Here is a 21,500-nt window from a genome sequence, read left to right on the forward strand (position 1 = left end):
CCGATAAATCCACTATAATTGAGAATTTCAATAAGCATTTTTCTATGGCTGGCCATACTTTCCACCTGGCTACTCCTACCCCGGTCAACAGCCCTGCACCCCCCACAGCAACTCGCCCAAGCCTTCCACATTTCCCCTTCTCCCAAATCCAGTCAGCTGATGTTCTGAAAGAGCTGCAAAATCTGGACCCCTACAAATCAGCCGGGCTAGACAATCTGGACCCTTTCTTTCTAAAATTATCTGCCGAAATTGTTGCAACCCCTATTACTAGCCTGTTCAACCTCTCTTTCGTGTCGTCTGAGATTCCCAAAGATTGGAAAGCAGCTGCGGTCATCCCCCTCTTCAAAGGGGGGGACACTCTTGACCCAAACTGCTACAGACCTATATCTATCCTACCCTGCCTCTCTAAAGTCTTCGAAAGCCAAGTCAACAAACAGATTACTGACCATTTCGAATCCCACCGCACCTTCTCCGCTATGCAATCTGGTTTCAGAGCTGGTCATGGGTGCACCTCAGTCACACTCAAGGTCCTAAATGATCTCTTAATCGCCATCGATAAGAAACAACACTGTGCAGCCGTATTCATTGACCTGGCCAAGGTTTTCGACTCTGTCAATCACCACATCCTCATCGGCAGACTCAACAGCCTTGGTTTCTCAAATGATTGCCTCGCCTGGTTCACCAACTACTTCTCTGATAGAGTTCAGTGTGTCAAATCAGATGGCCTGTTGTCTGGGCCTCTGGCAGTCTCTATGGGGGTGCTACAGGGTTCAATTCTTGGCCCGACTCTTTTCTCTGTATACATCAATGATGTCGCTCTTGCTGCTGGTGAGTCTCTGATCCACCTCTACGCAGACGACACCATTCTGTATACTTCTGGCCCTTCTTTGGACACTGTGTTAACTACCCTCCAGACGAGCTTCAATGCCATACAACTCTCCTTCCGTGGCCTCCAACTGCTGTTAAATACAAGTAAAACTAAATGCATGCTCTTCAACCGATCGCTGCCTGCACCTGCCCGCCCGTCCAGCATCACTACTCTGGACGGTTCTGACTTAAAATATGTGGACAGCTACAAATACCTAGGTGTCTGGTTAGACTGTAAACTCTCCTTCCAGACTCATATCAAACATCTCCAATCCAAAGTTAAATCTAGAATTGGCTTCCTATTTCGGCAACAAAGCATCTTTCACTCATGCTGCCAAACATACCCTCGTAAAACTGACCATCCTACCGATCCTCGACTTCGGCGATGTCATTTACAAAATAGCCTCCAATACCCTACTCAATAAATTGGATGCAGTCTATCACAGTGCCATCCGTTTTGTCACCAAAGCCCCATATACTACCCACCACTGCGACCTGTATGATCTCGTTGGCTGGCCCTCGCTTCATACTCGTCGCCAAACCCACTGGCTCCAGGTCATCTACAAGACCCTGCTAGGTAAAGTTCCCCCTTATCTCAGCTCGCTGGTCACCATAGCAGCACCCACCTGTAGCACGCGCTCCAGGTGGTACATCTCTCTGGTCACCCCCAAAGCCAATTCCTCCTTCGGCCGCCTCTCCTTCCAGTTCTCTGCTGCCAATGACTGGAATGAACTACAAAAATCTCTAAAACTGGAAACACTTATCTCCCTCACTAGCTTTAAGGACCAGCTGTCAGAGCAGCTCACAGATTACTACACCTGTACATAGCCCATCTGTAATTTAGCCCAAACAACTACCTCTTCCCCTACTGTATTTATTTATTTATTTATTATGCTCCTTTGCACCCCATTATTTCTATTTCTACTTTGCACTTTCTTCCACTGCAAAATTACCATTCCAGTGTTTTACTTGCTATATTGTATTTACTTCGCCACCATTGCCTTTACCTCCCTTATCTCACCTCATTTGCTCACTTTGTATATAGACTTATTTTTTTACTATATTATTGACTGTATGTTTGTTTTACTCCATGTGTAACTCTGTGTTGTTGTATGTGTCAAACTGCTTTGCTTTATCTTGGCCAGGTCGCAATTGCTAATGAGAACTTGTTCTCAACTTGCCTACCGTTAAATAAAGGTGAAATAAAAAATAAATAAAAACAGAGGTTTAAAATAATGAATAATAAAATAATGAATAATACTTTTCGGTTAAATGAATAAAGACACTTGTATTTTAGGGTTATTACAATGCTACATGTTCATGTTTTCTACGCCAGGTTTTTACAATGGTTTATAGTCCGGTGAAATGTGACAATTTCAGTTCAGTTCTTTGTGTTGTAATTCCTTGTCAGAGGAAAGCGGGGAGCGAACATGCACTGGCATAAACACTCCAGCACATAAGAGTTTGATGAGTGAAGGTTGTGTTTGTCCGGGGGGAGGGGGTGGGGGGGGCTTTACCTGGAGTTTTATGAGGGGAGGTCGTGTCTGTCCACAGGGCATTAGCTAAGTATTAACCTAGAGTAACCTTGCCTTTTACCGAATGACTCATCTACAAACAGGGGAAACCACAAACACACAGTCCCACATACACACACAGCTGCAAACACTACAAATACTAGAAAGCTATGAACTCATTTAACCCATAAAACAATTCATCAATTTACTCCCCTTTGATAGTATTAACGGCCTTTCATCAACTGCATTATCAAAACAGAAGGATTTTCCCTCATCGACTTCTTACATAAACTTACTTCAACGGGGGCCGAGAAAAAGCAACAGTGTTTAATGTGTGAGAAAACGAAAAATCTTCAAAACGAGAAATTGGAGCCACATGAGAGAGAATCTCGATTGAGATATTTTCTCCTTATCGATACTGTTAGAGAACTGGTCGAGGCCTGGTTCCTTTAGTCTGCTGCCAGCAGGCCCTGAAAGGGTGGGAGGAAAGGAGGGAGCATGAGAATGAGGGAGAGGGGAGGATGGGGGTAGAGGGAGATGCTGGCAGCAAGGCCTGAGCCAGTGATGTGCAGGTGCTATACAGAGAACTCAAAGGAATCTCAGCATCATTGCGTAAGCCCCTCTATGTGAAGTGCCAAGGGAAATATTCTGGGAGCTAGCCTCTCTCTAAAACCTCTCTCTACATAAGCTTCTGGGGCTAAACATTGGCATATTAGCTTAAATAGCCCTGTCTATGTGAGTTTGGACTCTGGTGAGACTTTTTAAAAGTGGTAATGCAAAATGTGAATAGACTAAATGCATATCAAGTATATTCTGCCCATTCTGAATGAGTTAAATCCTGAGCCGAACACCTATACCACTTTATTTGTGCGTTCTTGCTCACTGAAGTTCACAATCATGTTATCACATTTGCTAGCTGTCGAATTGTCGAGGGTTCCACTACGCCCTCAATTCTCCTCGCTACCAAATAAGGCATCTATGCAGACTCAGTGTCCTTGTTAGCAGACTTTACCCATGAATCTTGGGATTGTTACTTAGCAACATAACTGACTGCAAGCTAGCTATTTTATAACGTAGCTGGCTACACAATTGGTTTAGAACTTTTGAATTTGACCAGGTGGCAGATGGGATTGCGCATTGTCTCAATGGTCACTACTGAACACATCAGCTAAGTCTAATTTGGACACTAGTGGTCACTACTGAACACATCAGCTAAGTGGTCTCTCGATAAAGGGCTTTGTGGCCCAGTTTTCAAGTTGAGATTCAGCCATAGATTACAGAGGGACACATGGTCACCACTTTGACTTGTGTAAAGTGAACATGTGTAAAATCACACTGAAACACAATATTCATAGAATAAATGCATTTGAATACATATTTTCTTTGATGTAAAATAAATTGAGTGAGTAGTGCATCACAACTAAGAGTGTGTGGCCTCACCTCAGACCACACGCCAGCCTCCCACACGGTGAGACAGTCCTGGCCCTCGCAGCGCTGTGTGGGGGCCGGTTTGGGGCCGGCACAGTCGCGGTCCTTGGCTTTGACCAGGGTGCCGTTGGCTAGCTGCAAGGTGCAGGCAACCTGTCTGCTCTGAGAGCCTCTACCACAGGTACGAGAGCAAGACGTCCACTCAGTCATCATCCACCTGGAGGGGTAGACAGCACATTAATACACACATACTGTACACAAAAACATACACACATACACGTATGCAATATGCACAATGTACACACACACAGTACACACACACGGTACACACACACACACGGTACGCACACACACACAGTACGCACACACACACAGTACACACACACACAGTACACACAGACATACACACAGACATACACACAGTACACACACACAGTACACACACACAGTACACACACACAGCACACACACACACAGCACACACACACACACAGCACACACACACACAGTACACACAGTACACACATACACAGTACAGACAGACAGACAGACAGACAGACAGACAGATAGACAGATAGACAGACAGACAGACAGACAGACAGACAGACAGACAGACAGACAGACAGACAGACAGACAGACAGACAGACAGACAGACAGACAGACAGACAGACAGACAGACAGACAGACAGACAGACAGACAGACAGACAGACACCATATATCACAAAAACAACATCTCTCCCCACAACAACCTCCTGCTTTGTGTAAACAATGTGGCCACCAGACCTCATTCCCATTCAACAGAGAAACCTAAGCCAAGGAGCAGGAACGTGAATGCGTGAGTGTATGCGTATGTGTGTGTGTGTGTGTGCGTGTGTGCGTGCGTGTGTGCGCGTGTGCGTGTGTGCGTGTGTGTGTGTGTGTGTGTGTGTGTGTGTGTGCGTGCGTGTGTGCGTGTGTGCGCGTGTGCGTGTGTGTGTGTGTGTGTGCGGGGGGGGGGGGAATCTCATCTCAGTGTTAATGACGCCCCATAAACAGACAACCAGGCCCAAGCACAGCCCTAGAGGAAGGCTACCAGGCTGGTTCTGACGTAATGTGGCCCCATCTGGGTGACAGATGTGCAGGCAGAGGCACCAGGGAGAGTCTGGTTCTGCTGGTGGATGATGGGGTGGTGGAGGAGGGGAGGTGGGGTGGATATGCTCCATCCAAGCCTCCCCTCAGTGACTGCGATCAGGGTAGAGCAGCCGGAGAGGACAGGGTCCAGCTGGAAGTCTGCTTGGGCCAAACAGGAACATGACGTGGCCTTGTTGACCTATAACGATCCCTCTCTCCTCACCCTCCCCCCCCCCCCACACACATCCCCATCTGACATCAGATCCACAGATCCAGTGGTCTGTTCTGCCGTTATCTGATTGCCGGGGGTTTTTGTTGTTGAGCACGGCAGGACTGTAAATGTTATTTATCTGCGGCTCGGGGTGATGAAAGCTCACAGCTTGCTGCTTACTGCTCGGCTGCAGATGAAGTGTAATACCCCAGATACATATGACAGATAAGCGAGAGAAACTAATGATTTCCAGGGGATGCATTGTGGTGGAATGTAAATGTCAGCAGCGAGTGTGGACTAGCATTGGACTAGCATTGTACTAGCATTGGACTAGCCTTGGACTAGCATTGGACTAGCATTGGACTAGCATTGGACTAGCATTAGACTAACATTGGACTAGCCTTGGACTAGCATTAGACTAGCATTAGAATAGCCTTGGACTAGCCTTGGACTAGCATTAGACTAGCATTGGACTAGCATTGGACTAGCCTTGGACTAGCATTAGACTAGCATTGGACTAGCATTGGACTAGCCTTGGACTAGCCTTGGACTAGCAGTAGACTAGCATTGGACCAGCTGTCTAGTGTCCATCTGTAGGAAGATAAGGGAAAGAACTGTACTGGTATAGGCCCGGGGAAGAAGGGCTGCGATACACGTTTATAATCAAGGCAAAACAACTTTGTGGGCTTCATGTAAATGTTTGTACTGGCTTCTGTCAACAAATGTGATTTGGTGTATCACCTCAGTCCAATACGTAATGGATGCTCTAAGACTCAGCTTACGTCAGCATTAAAGAGGCAATCTGGGATCTAAACAGCGAGAAATCGCCCACCCCATCATTTTTTGGAAAAACAGATGAGATAAAACATTGGAGTAAAACAAGCTTATATTTGGGGTTCTGATGGAGTACGACAGTTGAGCTAAGCTAATTTTTTGTATTTATTTTGTCATATTCTTCAAGAATCAATGGCTATACATAATTCATTTTAAAGTTAAAAAATGTATGTACCAATCTCAGATTCCCAATTTAACGACGGAGTTTGCAGCACTTCAGAGTATATCATGGAACACTTCATAAATGTGTTAGAAGTTGCTACAGAAGGTCCTTCAACTAAAGTGGAACAACCATTTCCAGGAACTACCAGAACTTGCTGGATGAAGACTGTTAGTATGAGAAGAACACATGATCAACTGTCATTGTTAACAAGCATCCCAGACTTTGGCATGGCGTAGTGAAGTTTGATTTCTCTTTGAGCTACATGTGCAATATGACTCAATAGCAACATAATTCTTCTATAAGAATTAAAAAGTCTGTTCTCAATGAATGTTGCTATTACACTATTTCCCCCCATCATTTTTGGGGTAAAATGTTTAGTCATTTAGCAGACACTCTTATCCAGAGTGAGTGCATAGATGTTCATACTAGTCCTCCATGGGAATTGAACCCACAACCCTGACATTGCAAGTGCCATGTTCTACCAACTGAGCCACACGGGACCACATACTCTCAAACTATCTGCCAGTTATAACAAAGCCTGAGAGGGAAGGGAGAAAGAAGGAACATCCATATTGTACCAGCACTGATCTTTACCTTGTCTGGCAGGGCTGATCTTTACCTTGTCTGGCAGGGCTGATCTTTACCTTGTCTGGCAGGGCTGATCTTTACCTTGTCAGGCAGGGCTGATCTTTACCTTGTCTGGCAAGGCTGATCTTTACCTTGTCTGGCAGGGCTGAGCTTTACCTTGTCAGGCAGGGCTGATCTTTACCTTGTCAGGCAGGGCTGATCTTTAACTTGTCTGGCAGGGCTGATCTTTACCTTGTCTGGCAGGGCTGAGCTTTACCTTGTCTGGCAGGGCTGATCTTTACCTTGTCTGGCAGGGCTGATCTTTACCTTGTCTGGCAGGGCTGATCTTTAACTTGTCTGGCAGGGCTGATCTTTACCTTGTCTGGCAGGGCTGATCTTTAACTTGTCTGGCAGGGCTGATCTTTACCTTGTCTGGCAGGGCTGATCTTTACCTTGTCTGGCAGGGCTGAGCTTTACCTTGTCTGGCAGGGCTGATCTTTACCTTGTCTGGCAGGGCTGAGCTTTACCTTGTCTGGCAGGGCTGATCTTTACCTTGTCTGGCAGGGCTGATCTTTACCTTGTCTGGCAGGGCTGATCTTTACCTTGTCAGGCAGGGCTGATCTTTACCTTGTCTGGCAGGGCTGATCTTTACCTTGTCTGGCAGGGCTGAGCTTTACCTTGTCAGGCAGGGCTGATCTTTACCTTGTCAGGCAGGGCTGATCTTTAACTTGTCTGGCAGGGCTGATCTTTACCTTGTCTGGCAGGGCTGAGCTTTACCTTGTCTGGCAGGGCTGATCTTTACCTTGTCTGGCAGGGCTGATCTTTAACTTGTCTGGCAGGGCTGATCTTTACCTTGTCTGGCAGGGCTGATCTTTAACTTGTCTGGCAGGGCTGATCTTTACCTTGTCTGGCAGGGCTGATCTTTACCTTGTCTGGCAGGGCTGAGCTTTACCTTGTCTGGCAGGGCTGATCTTTACCTTGTCTGGCAGGGCTGAGCTTTACCTTGTCTGGCAGGGCTGATCTTTACCTTGTCTGGCAGGGCTGATCTTTACCTTGTCTGGCAGGGCTGAGCTTTACCTTGTCTGGCAGGGCTGATCTTTACCTTGTCTGGCAGGGCTGAGCTTTACCTTGTCTGGCAGGGCTGATCTCGACCTTGTCTGGCAGGGCTGATCTTTACCTTGTCTGGCAGGGCTGAGCTTTACCTTGTCTGGCAGGGCTGAGCTTTACCTTGTCTGGCAGGGCTGAGCTTTACCTTGTCTGGCAGGGCTGAGCTTTACCTTGTCTGGCAGGGCTGCTCATTGCACTTGCGGACTTGAGGCTCAGGTTTGGTCAGGTGACGACATCTTCGGTTGTCCACCACACTTGTAGTTTTGTTGACAATGTTAGTGCAGGTGACGATTGTCTTTCTTTCTCCTAGAGAAGAAAAATCTAATATGAACGACAAAGTATTGGAAAGGGATCAAGCAATGCCCTAGGACAGACTTTCATCCTGTTCAGGGGGTGTACTTATACATCAAGCTGACTCATTCTTCACAAACAGGACATAGGACCTATGGGCCGTTCTGGTATGGAACAGGCTTACTTACTTTACTCAAGCAAAGTGGGAGTGAGGTAATTTACAACTGAGTAGTAACGTAAGGATGGAACTATAGTTAATATAAATCATATCAATCATTTCAATCCTTGTAGAGAATTGGGCTAGTGATTGTATTGATGATGATTATATGATATCCAAGCTCTAGGGAGTCATAAGCTGCTTCCTTTCTCTTCTCCCTGGTACTTAACTAACATCATTGATCAGCCAGATAGTAAGTATTAATCATGAAACATCCCTGCCGACTCTGGACACTGTGGTTCAAATCCGGGGTCCGCCTCACCTCTCTCTAAACGCTTTCTTACCTATCCTGTCAACTCCTGGCTCAATCCGGGGTCCGCCTCACCTCTCTCTAAACGCTTTCTTACCTATCCTGTCAACTCCTGGCTCAATCCGGGGTCCGCCTCACCTCTCTCTAAACGCTTTCTTACCTATCCTGTCAACTCCTGGCTCAATTCCCCGCTGGAGACCACCAGGGTTCAAAGTCCGAGTACACCCCTCAGACTGCTAAGTCATCTTAACCTGTCCCACCCTCTGTTCCTCATCTAGCTAATAACTCATCTTAACCTGTCCCAGCCTCTGTTTCTCATCTAGCTAATAACTCATCTTAACCTGTCCCACCCTCTGTTCCTCATCTAGCTAATAACTCATCTTAACCTGTCCCAGCCTCTGTTTCTCATCTAGCTAATAACTCATCTTAACCTGTCCCAGCCTCTGTTTCTCATCTAGCTAATAACTCCTCTTAACCTGTCCCACCCTCTGTTTCTCATCTAGCTAATAACTCATCTTAACCTGTCCCACCCTCTGTTTCTCATCTAGCTAATAACTAATCTTAACCTGTCCCACCCTCTGTTTCTCATCTAGCTAATAACTCATCTTAACCTGTCCCAGCCTCTGTTTCTCATCTAGCTAATAACTCATCTTAACCTGTCCCAGCCTCTGTTTCTCATCTAGCTAATAACTCATCTTAACCTGTCCCACCCTCTGTTTCTCATCTAGCTAATAACTCATCTTAACCTGTCCCAGCCTCTGTTTCTCATCTAGCTAATAACTCCTCTTAACCTGTCCCACCCTCTGTTTCTCATCTAGCTAATAACTCCTCTTAACCTGTCCCAGCCTCTGTTTCTCATCTAGCTAATAACTCATCTTAACCTGTCCCAGCCTCTGTTTCTCATCTAGCTAATAACTCATCTTAACCTGTCCCAGCCTCTGTTTCTCATCTAGCTAATAACTCCTCTTAACCTGTCCCACCCTCTGTTTCTCATCTAGCTAATAACTCATCTTAACCTGTCCCACCCTCTGTTTCTCATCTAGCTAATAACTCATCTTAACCTGTCCCAGCCTCTGTTTCTCATCTAGCTAATAACTCCTCTTAACCTGTCCCACCCTCTGTTTCTCATCTAGCTAATAACTCATCTTAACCTGTCCCAGCCTCTGTTTCTCATCTAGCTAATAACTCATCCTAACCTGTCCCAACCTCTGTTTCTCATCTAGCTAATAACTCATCTTAACCTGTCCCACCCTCTGTTTCTCATCTAGCTAATAACTCCTCTTAACCTGTCCCACCCTCTGTTTCTCATCTAGCTAATAACTCATCTTAACCTGTCCCACCCTCTGTTTCTCATCTAGCTAATAACTCATCTTAACCTGTCCCAGCCTCTGTTTCTCATCTAGCTAATAACTCATCTTAACCTGTCCCACCCTCTGTTTCTCATCTAGCTAATAACTCATCTTAACCTGTCCCACCCTCTGTTTCTCATCTAGCTAATAACTCATCTTAACCTGTCCCAGCCTTTGTTTCTCATCTAGCTAATAACTCCTCTAAACCTGTCCCACCCTCTGTTTCTCATCTAGCTAATAACTCATCTTAACCTGTCCCACCCTCTGTTTCTCATCTAGCTAATAACTCATCTTAACCTACATGTCAATGGGTTGTGTTGGTGGTCCTACCTCCTACTGCTGAATGTTAATGGGTTGTGTTGGTGGTCCTACCTCCTACTGCTGAATGTTAATGGGTTGTGTTGGTGGTCCTACCTCCTACTGCTGAATGTTAATGGGTTGTGTTGGTGGTCCTACCTCCTACTGCTGGATGTTAATGGGTTGTGTTGGTGGTCCTACCTCCTACTGCTGAATGTCAATGGGTTGTGTTGGTGGTCCTACCTCCTACTGCTGAATGTTAATGGGTTGTGTCGGTGGTCCTACCTCCTACTGCTGAATGTCAATGGGTTGTGTTGGTGGTCCTACCTCCTACTGCTGAATGTTAATGGGTTGTGTCGGTGGTCCTACCTCCTACTGCTGAATGTCAATGGGTTGTGTTGGTGGTCCTACCTCCTACTGCTGAATGTTAATGGGTTGTGTTGGTGGTCCTACCTCCTACTGCTGAATGTCAATGGGTTGTGTCGGTGGTCCTACCTCCTACTGCTGAATGTTAATGGGTTGTGTTGGTGGTCCTACCTCCTACTGCTGGATGTTAATGGGTTGTGTTGGTGGTCCTACCTCCTACTGCTGAATGTCAATGGGTTGTGTTGGTGGTCCTACCTCCTACTGCTGGATGTCAATGGGTTGTGTTGGTGGTCCTACCTCCTACTGCTGAATGTCAATGGGTTGTGTTGGTGGTCCTACCTCCTACTGCTGAATGTTAATGGGGTGTGTTGGTGGTCCTACCTCCTACTGCTGGATGTTAATGGGGTGTGTTGGTGGTCCTACCTCCTACTGCTGAATGTCAATGGGTTGTGTTGGTGGTCCTACCTCCTACTGCTGGATGTCAATGGGTTGTGTTGGTGGTCCTACCTCCTACTGCTGAATGTCAATGGGTTGTGTTGGTGGTCCTACCTCCTACTGCTGGATGTTAATGGGTTGTGTTGGTGGTCCTACCTCCTACTGCTGAATGTTAATGGGTTGTGTTGGTGGTCCTACCTCCTACTGCTGGATGTCAATGGGTTGTGTTGGTGGTCCTACCTACTACTGCTGAATGTCAATGGGTTGTGTTGGTGGTCCTACCTCCTACTGCTGAATGTTAATGGGTTGTGTCGGTGGTCCTACCTCCTACTGCTGAATGTCAATGGGGTGTGTTGGTGGTCCTACCTCCTACTGCTGGATGTCAATGGGTTGTGTTGGTGGTCCTACCTCCTACTGCTGAATGTTAATGGGTTGTGTTGGTGGTCCTACCTCCTACTGCTGGATGTTAATGGGTTGTGTTGGTGGTCCTACCTCCTACTGCTGAATGTTAATGGGTTGTGTTGGTGGTCCTACCTCCTACTGCTGAATGTCAATGGGTTGTGTTGGTGGTCCTACCTCCTACTGCTGAATGTTAATGGGTTGTGTTGGTGGTCCTACCTCCTACTGCTGAATGTTAATGGGTTGTGTTGGTGGTCCTACCTCCTACTGCTGAATGTTAATGGGTTGTGTTGGTGGTCCTACCTCCTCCACACACGGCATGGCAGTCCTCCCAGCCAGAGTGGGTCCACATGAAGAGGGGTTCGCTGGGCTGGGCCCCCGGTCCTAATCCCCCCTGGGGTTCCATGTTAGCCTCTGTGGGGATGGTGTACTCGTAATGGATGCCATGGTTCTGCTCATTGAACAGCAGCACCTGGGTCAGGCGGATAATATAAGGTCAACGTTTGAGTAATGTTTGTCTAATGTTTGACGTTATTGCCTGAAGTTTAAAAACAGCAGCACCTGGATTAGGGGGATAAGAGTTCAACGTTTGTCTAAAATGTGTCTAATGTTTGACGTTATTGCCTCAAGGTTGTGGATTCAGTCAACCAATTCCAGTAACAAACCACAGCCCCTATTACACCCTAGGCATGTGGACTGAAAATAATTTAATAGGTAAACATGACATTGTGAAAATTCCAACTAGCCTATCAATGTGGAGGGCAAGGTGGAGCTACGACCATATTCCAGATTTACAGGACGTGTCCAGGGATACACGAATCTGGACCTCGAGTTCAGTTCCACACTGATTTTCATTCTTGCAATTTAGTAAGGGACTGGTTTAAACCTGGGATACCATGTGAGTACAATTAACTACCAGGTAAAATATTCAAATCAGATTTGGAACTGGACTCGAGGTCCAGATTTGAGTATCCCTGGCTAGGGGTAAGAAACTAGGGGTTTGGGACTAGGAGTTAGGGACTAGGGGTTTGGGACTAGGGGTTAGGGACTAGGGGTTTGGGACTAGGGGTTTGGGACTAGGGGTTAGGGATTAGGGGTTAGGGACTAGGAGTTAGGGACTAAGGGTTAGGGACTAAGGATTAGAGACTAGGGGTTAGGGACAAAGGGTTAGGGACTAGGGGTTAGGGACTAAGGGTTAGGGACTAAGGGTTTGGGACTAGGGATTGTTTTAGAAAAAATACTTATTTGTTATTTATTTGAGCCTTGGTCTTCGACTAATCTTCAAAGTACACAAACACTGGATAGCTTCTCAAAAGGCTACTTCCTCCGTAAATACATTGAAATAAAACTTAATATACATAAACATACATTTAATTTCCAAAATAGAGAAGAAACAAACAACTGTTTTTAAAGAGACACTTTCCAAAACCACTGAGACATGATTTGATATCATATTGATTTGATATCATATTGATTTGATATCAAATTGATTTGATATCATATTGATTTGATATCATATTGATTTGATATCATATTGATTTGATATCATATTGCCGCCCACACACTACTGTTATCAATTAACATTTATTACTTCATGAAACCACTGTGTGGGACCCGATTTATCATGATGCACACCCCTCCACTCCCCCTGTTAACATAATCTCATTAGTAGTTGTCAGGAGGCTAATCCTATTCAAATTATAACCCTAATCTCAGCCATGACAGAGCTGTCGCTAGCCGCAGCCAGCTAATAACGGCAGCCGTGCAGTCAATCATATCCTCAATCAATAATCGCGTCTGCGCTCAGGCTGCCAGGCTGGTCACAGGCCAACTCACAACCTGACCTGACATATGGGGTGTGCGCTTCCGCCTGTGGATATAGTACCACCAGAAATTCCGTAGTTCCATTAGACATGTTTACTGCTTTGTCTGTTGTACGGCAGTGTAATGTCTGTTGTACAGCAGTGTACTGTCTGTTTACAGCAGTGTACTTACTGTCTGTTGTACGGCAGTGTAATGTCTGTTTACAGCAGTGTACTTACTGTCTGTTGTACGGCAGTGTAGTGTCTGTTGTACGGCAGTGTAGTGTCTGTTGTACGGCAGTGTAGTGTCTGTTGTACGGCAGTGTAGTGTCTGTTGTACGGCAGTGTAGTGTCTGTTGTACGGCAGTGTAATGTCTATTGTACGGCAGTGTAGTGTCTGTTGTACAGCAGTTTAATGTCTGTTGTACGGCAGTGTAGTGTCTGTTGTACGGCAGTGTAGTTTACGGCAGTGTAGTGTCTGTTGTACGGCAGTGTAGTGTCTGTTGTACGGCAGTGTAGTGTCTGTTGTACGGCAGTGTAGTTTACGGCAGTGTAGTGTCTGTTGTACGGCAGTGTAGTTTACGGCAGTGTAGTGTCTGTTGTACGGCAGTGTAGTGTCTGTTGTACGGCAGTGTAATGTCTGTTGTACGGCAGTGTAGTGTCTGTTGTACGGCAGTGTAGTGTCTGTTGTACGGCAGTGTAGTGTCTGTTGTACGGCAGTGTAATGTCTGTTGTACGGCAGTGTAATGTCTGTTGTGCGGCAGTGTAATGTCTGTTGTACGGCAGTGTAATGTCTGTTGTACGGCAGTGTAGTGTCTGATGTACGGCAGTGTAGTGTCTGTTGTACGGCAGTGTAGTTTACGGCAGTTTAATGTCTGTTGCACGGCAGTGTAATATCTGTTGTACGGCAGTGTAGTGTCTGTTGTACGGCAGTGTAGTTTACGGCAGTTTAATGTCTGTTGTACGGCAGTGTAGTTTACGGCAGTGTAGTGTCTGTTGTACGGCAGTGTAATGTCTATTGTACGGCAGTGTAGTGTCTGTTGTACGGCAGTGTAGTGTCTGTTGTACAGCAGTGTAGTGTCTGTTGTACAGCAGTGTAATAACAAACCGTTATATATGATGAGATCATAAAGGGTTCGTGAGTTCAGACGTCACCTACTACATCAGTCAGAAAAAGCTACAAGGTAAGCAGTCTTTTATTCCAGCTCAGCACTGAAAACTTGAATCAAGGCCTTGATGATTAGTTGATTAGTTGGATCTGGTGTTTTAGTGCTGGGCTGGAACAAAAGCCTGCATAGCCCTGGTAGCACCTCAGGACTAGGGGACGTGACCACAATAATGAAATGCTGCATAGCCCTGGTAGTACCTCAGGACTAGGGGATGTGACCACAATAATGAAACTGCATAGCCCTGGTAGCACCTCAGGACTAGTGGACATGACCACAATAATGAAATGCTGCATAGCCCTGGTAGTACCTCAGGACTAGGGGACATGACCACAATAATGAAATGCTGCATAGCCCTGGTAGCACCTCAGGACTAGGGGACGTGACCACAATAATGAAATGCTGCATAGCCCTGGTAGCACCTCAGGACTAGGGGACGTGACCACAATAATGAAATGCTGCATAGCCCTGGTAGCACCTCAGGACTAGGGGACATGACCACAATAATGAAATGCTGCATAGCCCTGGTAGCACCTCAGGACTAGGGGATGTGACCACAATAATGAAATGCTGCATAGCCCTGGTAGCACCTCAGGACTAGGGGACATGACCACAATAATGAAATGCTGCATAGCCCTGGTAGCACCTCAGGACTAGGGGATGTGACCACCAATGGATGTAAACCCACAGAGCAGCCCTGGGTTCAAGTATAATCTGAAATCACTTAAAAATGATGTGCTTCATTGAGCTTGCTTGTTGTAATGGAACCAACTGAAAAGTCCCATAAGTGAAAACCCTGCACATCAGCAGACTCTTATCCAGAGCAACTTACAGTTGTGAGTGCATACATTCTCCATTGATACTAATGGCCCCGAGGGAATCGAACCCACAACCCTGACATTGCAAGTGCCATTGCGCTACCAACTGAGCCACTCCAGGCAGACTAAAGCAAACGCTGAAAGTAGGTTCAAAGATTCCAAATAGTATTTGAACCCAGGTTTACAGAGACATAAGGAAATAAGGAAGTCATTCACCATGAGATGCAGCGGGGAGGTAGTGGGACCTCTGGCTGACATTTTCTCCCACAATCCTCTCCGGACGTAGTGAACGGTGGTGCCCGCCATGTTGAAGGCTCCTGGGCGGTCTATCTTCCAGTCGCTGTTGATGGAATGCTTGTTTGTGTCTTTGAGTGCTGCAGAAAGTAAACAAGGAAATGCAGCAGAGATCATTTGGGACTTAAATGGTTACAGTCCCAAATGGCACCCTATTCCCTAGATAGTAACCTATGGGCTCTGGTTAAATGTAGTCCACTATATAGTGAATTGAGTGCCATTTTGGGATGTTTCCAGTGTTTTGATGCACATGTAACTTGTACCCACTCTGTGGACGGATGTTGTTGATACTGTGAGGGAGGAAAAATACAAGGCAGCAGTCTGGCCAAAGTTCTGTTTACCACTTAGCTGTGAGGCCTTCATCTTAGACATGTTTAGCTGTTGGGCCTTCATCTTAGACATGTTTAGCTGTTGGGCCTTCATCTTAGACATGTTTAGCTGTTGGGCCTTCATCTTAGACATGTTTAGCTGTGAGGCCTTCATCTTAGACATGTTTAGCTGTTGGGCCTTCATCTGAGACATGTTTAGCTGTTGGGCCTTCATCTGAGACATGTTTAGCTGTTGGGCCTTCATCTTAGACATGTTTAGCTGTTGGGCCTTCATCTTAGACATGTTTAGCTGTTGGGCCTTCATCTTAGACATGTTTAGCTGTTGGGCCTTCATCTTAGACATGTTTAGCTGTTGGGCCTTCATCTTAGACATGTTTAGCTGTGAGGCCTTCATCTTAGACATGTTTAGCTGTTGGGCCTTCATCTTAGACATGTTTAGCTGTTGGGCCTTCATCTTAGACATGTTTAGCTGTTGGGCCTTCATCTTAGACATGTTTAGCTGTTGGGCCTTCATCTGAGACATGTTTAGCTGTTGGGCCTTCATCTTAGACATGTTTAGCTGTTGGGCCTTCATCTTAGACATGTTTAGCTGTGAGGCCTTCATCTTAGACATGTTTAGCTGTTGGGGCTTCATCTTAGACATGTTTAGCTGTTGGGCCTTCATCTTAGACATGTTTAGCTGTGAGGCCTTCATCTTAGACATGTTTAGCTGTTGGGCCTTCATCTTAGACATGTTTAGCTGTTGGGCCTTCATCTTAGACATGTTTAGCTGTTGGGCCTTCATCTTAGACATGTTTAGCTGTTGGGCCTTCATCTTAGACATGTTTAGCTGTTGGGCCTTCATCTTAGACATGTTTAGCTGTGAGGCCTTCATCTTAGACATGTTTAGCTGTTGGGCCTTCATCTTAGACATGTTTAGCTGTGAGGCCTTCATCTTAGACATGTTTAGCTGTGAGGCCTTCATCTTAGACATGTTTAGCTGTTGGGCCTTCATCTTAGACATGTTTAGCTGTGAGGCCTTCATCTTGGACATGTTTAGCTGTGAGGCCTTCATCTTAGACATGTTTAGCTGTTGGGCCTTCATCTGAGACATGTTTAGCTGTTGGGCCTTCATCTTAGACATGTTTAGCTGTTGGGCCTTCATCTTAGACATGTTTAGCTGTTGGGCCTTCATCTTAGACATGTTTAGCTGTTGGGCCTTCATCTTAGACATGTTTAGCTGTGAGGCCTTCATCTTAGACATGTTTAGCTGTGAGGCCTTCATCTTAGACATGTTTAGCTGTGAGGCCTTCATCTGAGACATGTTTAGCTGTTGGGCCTTCATCTTAGACATGTTTAGCTGTTGGGCCTTCATCTTAGACATGTTTAGCTGTGAGGCCTTCATCTGAGACATGTTTAGCTGTTGGGCCTTCATCTTAGACATGTTTAGCTGTTGGGCCTTCATCTTAGACATGTTTAGCTGTGAGGCCTTCATCTTAGACATGTTTAGCTGTTGGGCCTTCATCTTAGACATGTTTAGCTGTTGGGCCTTCATCTTAGACATGTTTAGCTGTGAGGCCTTCATCTTAGACATGTTTAGCTGTGAGGCCTTCATCTTAGACATGTTTAGCTGTTGGGCCTTCATCTTAGACATGTTTAGCTGTTAGGCCTTCATCTTAGACATGTTTAGCTGTTGGGCCTTCATCTTAGACATGTTTAGCTGTTGGGCCTTCATCTTAGACATGTTTAGCTGTGAGGCCTTCATCTTAGACATGTTTAGCTGTTGGGCCTTCATCTTAGACATGTTTAGCTGTTGGGCCTTCATCTTAGACATGTTTAGCTGTGAGGCCTTCATCTTAGACATGTTTAGCTGTGATGCCTTCATCTTAGACATGTTTAGCTGTTGGGGCTTCATCTTAGACATGTTTAGCTGTGAGGCCTTCATCTTAGACATGTTTAGCTGTTGGGCCTTCATCTTAGACATGTTTAGCTGTTGGGCCTTCATCTGAGACATGTTTAGCTGTTGGGCCTTCATCTTAGACATGTTTAGCTGTGAGGCCTTCATCTTAGACATGTTTAGCTGTGAGGCCTTCATCTTAGACATGTTTAGCTGTTGGGCCTTCATCTTAGACATGTTTAGCTGTTGGGCCTTCATCTTAGACATGTTTAGCTGTGATGCCTTCATCTTAGACATGTTTAGCTGTTGGGCCTTCATCGTAGACATGTTTAGCTGTGATGCCTTCATCTTAGACATGTTTAGCTGTTGGGCCTTCATCTGAGACATGTTTAGCTGTTGGGCCTTCATCTTAGACATGTTTAGCTGTTGGGCCTTCATCTGAGACATGTTTAGCTGTTGGGCCTTCATCTTAGACATGTTTAGCTGTTGGGCCTTCATCTTAGACATGTTTAGCTGTTGGGCCTTCATCTTAGACAAGTTTAGCTGTGAGGCCTTCATCTTAGACATGTTTAGCTGTTGGGCCTTCATCTTAGACATGTTTAGCTGTTGGGCCTTCATCTGAGACATGTTTAGCTGTGAGGCCTTCATCTTAGACATGTTTAGCTGTGAGTCCTTCATCTTAGACAAGTTTAGCTGTGAGGCCTTCATCTTAGACATGTTTAGCTGTGAGGCCTTCATCTTAGACATGTTTAGCTGTTGGGGCCTTCATCTTAGACATGTTTAGCTGTTGGGCCTTCATCTTAGACATGTTTAGCTGTGAGGCCTTCATCTTAGACATGTTTAGCTGTTGGGCCTTCATCTTAGACATGTTTAGCTGTTGGGCCTTCATCTTAGACATGTTTAGCTGTTGGGCCTTCATCTTAGACATGTTTAGCTGTTGGGCCTTCATCTGAGACATGTTTAGCTGTTGGGCCTTCATCTTAGACATGTTTAGCTGTTGGGCCTTCATCTTAGACATGTTTAGCTGTGAGGCCTTCATCTTAGACATGTTTAGCTGTTGGGCCTTCATCTGAGACATGTTTAGCTGTTGGGCCTTCATCTTAGACATGTTTAGCTGTTGGGCCTTCATCTTAGACATGTTTAGCTGTTGGGCCTTCATCTGAGACATGTTTAGCTGTTGGGCCTTCATCTTAGACATGTTTAGCTGTTGGGGCTTCATCTTAGACATGTTTAGCTGTTGGGCCTTCATCTTAGACATGTTTAGCTGTGAGGCCTTCATCTTAGACATGTTTAGCTGTTGGGCCTTCATCTTAGACATGTTTAGCTGTTGGGCCTTCATCTTAGACATGTTTAGCTGTTGGGCCTTCATCTTAGACATGTTTAGCTGTGAGGCCTTCATCTTAGACATGTTTAGCTGTGAGGCCTTCATCTTAGACATGTTTAGCTGTTGGGCCTTCATCTTAGACATGTTTAGCTGTTGGGCCTTCATCTTAGACATGTTTAGCTGTGATGCCTTCATCTTAGACATGTTTAGCTGTTGGGCCTTCATCTTAGACATGTTTAGCTGTGATGCCTTCATCTTAGACATGTTTAGCTGTTGGGCCTTCATCTGAGACATGTTTAGCTGTTGGGCCTTCATCTTAGACATGTTTAGCTGTTGGGCCTTCATCTGAGACATGTTTAGCTGTTGGGCCTTCATCTTAGACATGTTTAGCTGTTGGGCCTTCATCTTAGACATGTTTAGCTGTTGGGCCTTCATCTTAGACAAGTTTAGCTGTGAGGCCTTCATCTTAGACATGTTTAGCTGTTGGGCCTTCATCTTAGACATGTTTAGCTGTTGGGCCTTCATCTGAGACATGTTTAGCTGTGAGGCCTTCATCTTAGACATGTTTAGCTGTGAGGCCTTCATCTTAGACATGTTTAGCTGTGAGGCCTTCATCTTAGACATGTTTAGCTGTGATGCCTTCATCTTAGACATGTTTAGCTGTTGGGGCTTCATCTTAGACATGTTTAGCTGTGAGGCCTTCATCTTAGACATGTTTAGCTGTGATGCCTTCATCTTAGACATGTTTAGCTGTTGGGCCTTCATCTTAGACATGTTTAGCTGTGAGGCCTTCATCTTAGACATGTTTAGCTGTTGGGCCTTCATCTGAGACATGTTTAGCTGTTGGGCCTTCATCTTAGACATGTTTAGCTGTTGGGCCTTCATCTTAGACATGTTTAGCTGTGAGGCCTTCATCTTAGACATGTTTAGCTGTTGGGCCTTCATCTGAGACATGTTTAGCTGTTGGGCCTTCATCTTAGACATGTTTAGCTGTTGGGCCTTCATCTTAGACATGTTTAGCTGTTGGGCCTTCATCTTAGACATGTTTAGCTGTGAGGCCTTCATCTTAGACATGTTTAGCTGTTGGGCCTTCATCTTAGACATGTTTAGCTGTGAGGCCTTCATCTGAGACATGTTTAGCTGTTGGGCCTTCATCTTAGACATGTTTAGCTGTTGGGCCTTCATCTTAGACATGTTTAGCTGTTGGGCCTTCATCTTAGACATGTTTAGCTGTGAGGCCTTCATCTTAGACATGTTTAGCTGTTGGGCCTTCATCTTAGACATGTTTAGCTGTTGGGCCTTCATCTTAGACATGTTTAGCTGTTGGGCCTTCATCTTAGACATGTTTAGCTGTTGGACCTTCATCTTAGACATGTTTAGCTGTGAGGCCTTCATCTTAGACATGTTTAGCTGTGAGGCCTTCATCTTAGACATGTTTAGCTGTGAGGCCTTCATCTTAGACATGTTTAGCTGTTGGGCCTTCATCTTAGACATGTTTAGCTGTTGGGCCTTCATCTTAGACATGTTTAGCTGTTGAGGCCTTCATCTTAGACATGTTTAGCTGTTGGGCCTTCATCTTAGACATGTTTAGCTGTGGGCCTTCATCTTAGACATGTTTAGCTGTTGGGCCTTCATCTTAGACATGTTTAGCTGTTGGGCCTTCATCTTAGACATGTTTAGCTGTTGGGCCTTCATCTTAGACATGTTTAGCTGTGAGGCCTTCATCTTAGACATGTTTAGCTGTTGGGCCTTCATCTTAGACATGTTTAGCTGTTGGGCCTTCATCTTAGACATGTTTAGCTGTTGGGCCTTCATCTTAGACATGTTTAGCTGTTGGGCCTTCATCTTAGACATGTTTAGCTGTTGGGCCTTCATCTTAGACATGTTTAGCTGTTGGGGCTTCATCTTAGACATGTTTCGCTGTTGGGCCTTCATCTGAGACATGTTTAGCTGTTGGGCCTTCATCTTAGACATGTTTAGCTGTTGGGCCTTCATCTTAGACATGTTTAGCTGTTGGGCCTTCATCTTAGACATGTTTAGCTGTTGGGCCTTCATCTTAGACATGTTTAGCTGTGAGGCCTTCATCTTAGACATGTTTAGCTGTTGGGCCTTCATCTTAGACATGTTTAGCTGTTGGGCCTTCATCTTAGACATGTTTAGCTGTTGGGCCTTCATCTTAGACATGTTTAGCTGTTGGGCCTTCATCTTAGACATGTTTAGCTGTTGGGCCTTCATCTTAGACATGTTTAGCTGTGAGGCCTTCATCTTAGACATGTTTAGCTGTTGGGCCTTCATCTTAGACATGTTTAGCTGTTGGGCCTTCATCTTAGACATGTTTAGCTGTTGGGCCTTCATCTTAGACATGTTTAGCTGTTGAGGCCTTCATCTTAGACATGTTTAGCTGTTGGGGCTTCATCTGAGACATGTTTAGCTGTTAGGCCTTCATCTTAGACATGTTTAGCTGTGAGGCCTTCATCTTAGACA

General features: G+C 45.5%; 1 protein-coding gene across 1 annotated transcript in view; it reads right to left on the reverse strand.

The window, feature by feature from the left end:
* Nucleotides 1-21,500, reverse strand: part of LOC106571837 (A disintegrin and metalloproteinase with thrombospondin motifs 19) — a 119,655-nt gene that overhangs the window by 22,491 nt on the left and 75,664 nt on the right. The window contains exons 17-20 of the mRNA XM_014145308.3: nucleotides 15,410-15,567; nucleotides 11,711-11,879; nucleotides 7,974-8,109; nucleotides 3,822-4,026 (exon numbers count right to left, since the gene is read on the reverse strand). Coding sequence (XP_014000783.1) covers nucleotides 3,822-4,026; nucleotides 7,974-8,109; nucleotides 11,711-11,879; nucleotides 15,410-15,567 — 668 coding nt within the window. The remainder of the gene's footprint in view (nucleotides 1-3,821; nucleotides 4,027-7,973; nucleotides 8,110-11,710; nucleotides 11,880-15,409; nucleotides 15,568-21,500) is intronic.

The sequence above is a fragment of the Salmo salar genome, chromosome 01, assembly GCF_965601325.2.
Source record: "Salmo salar chromosome 01, fSalSal1, whole genome shotgun sequence".
NCBI lineage: Eukaryota > Metazoa > Chordata > Actinopteri > Salmoniformes > Salmonidae > Salmo > Salmo salar.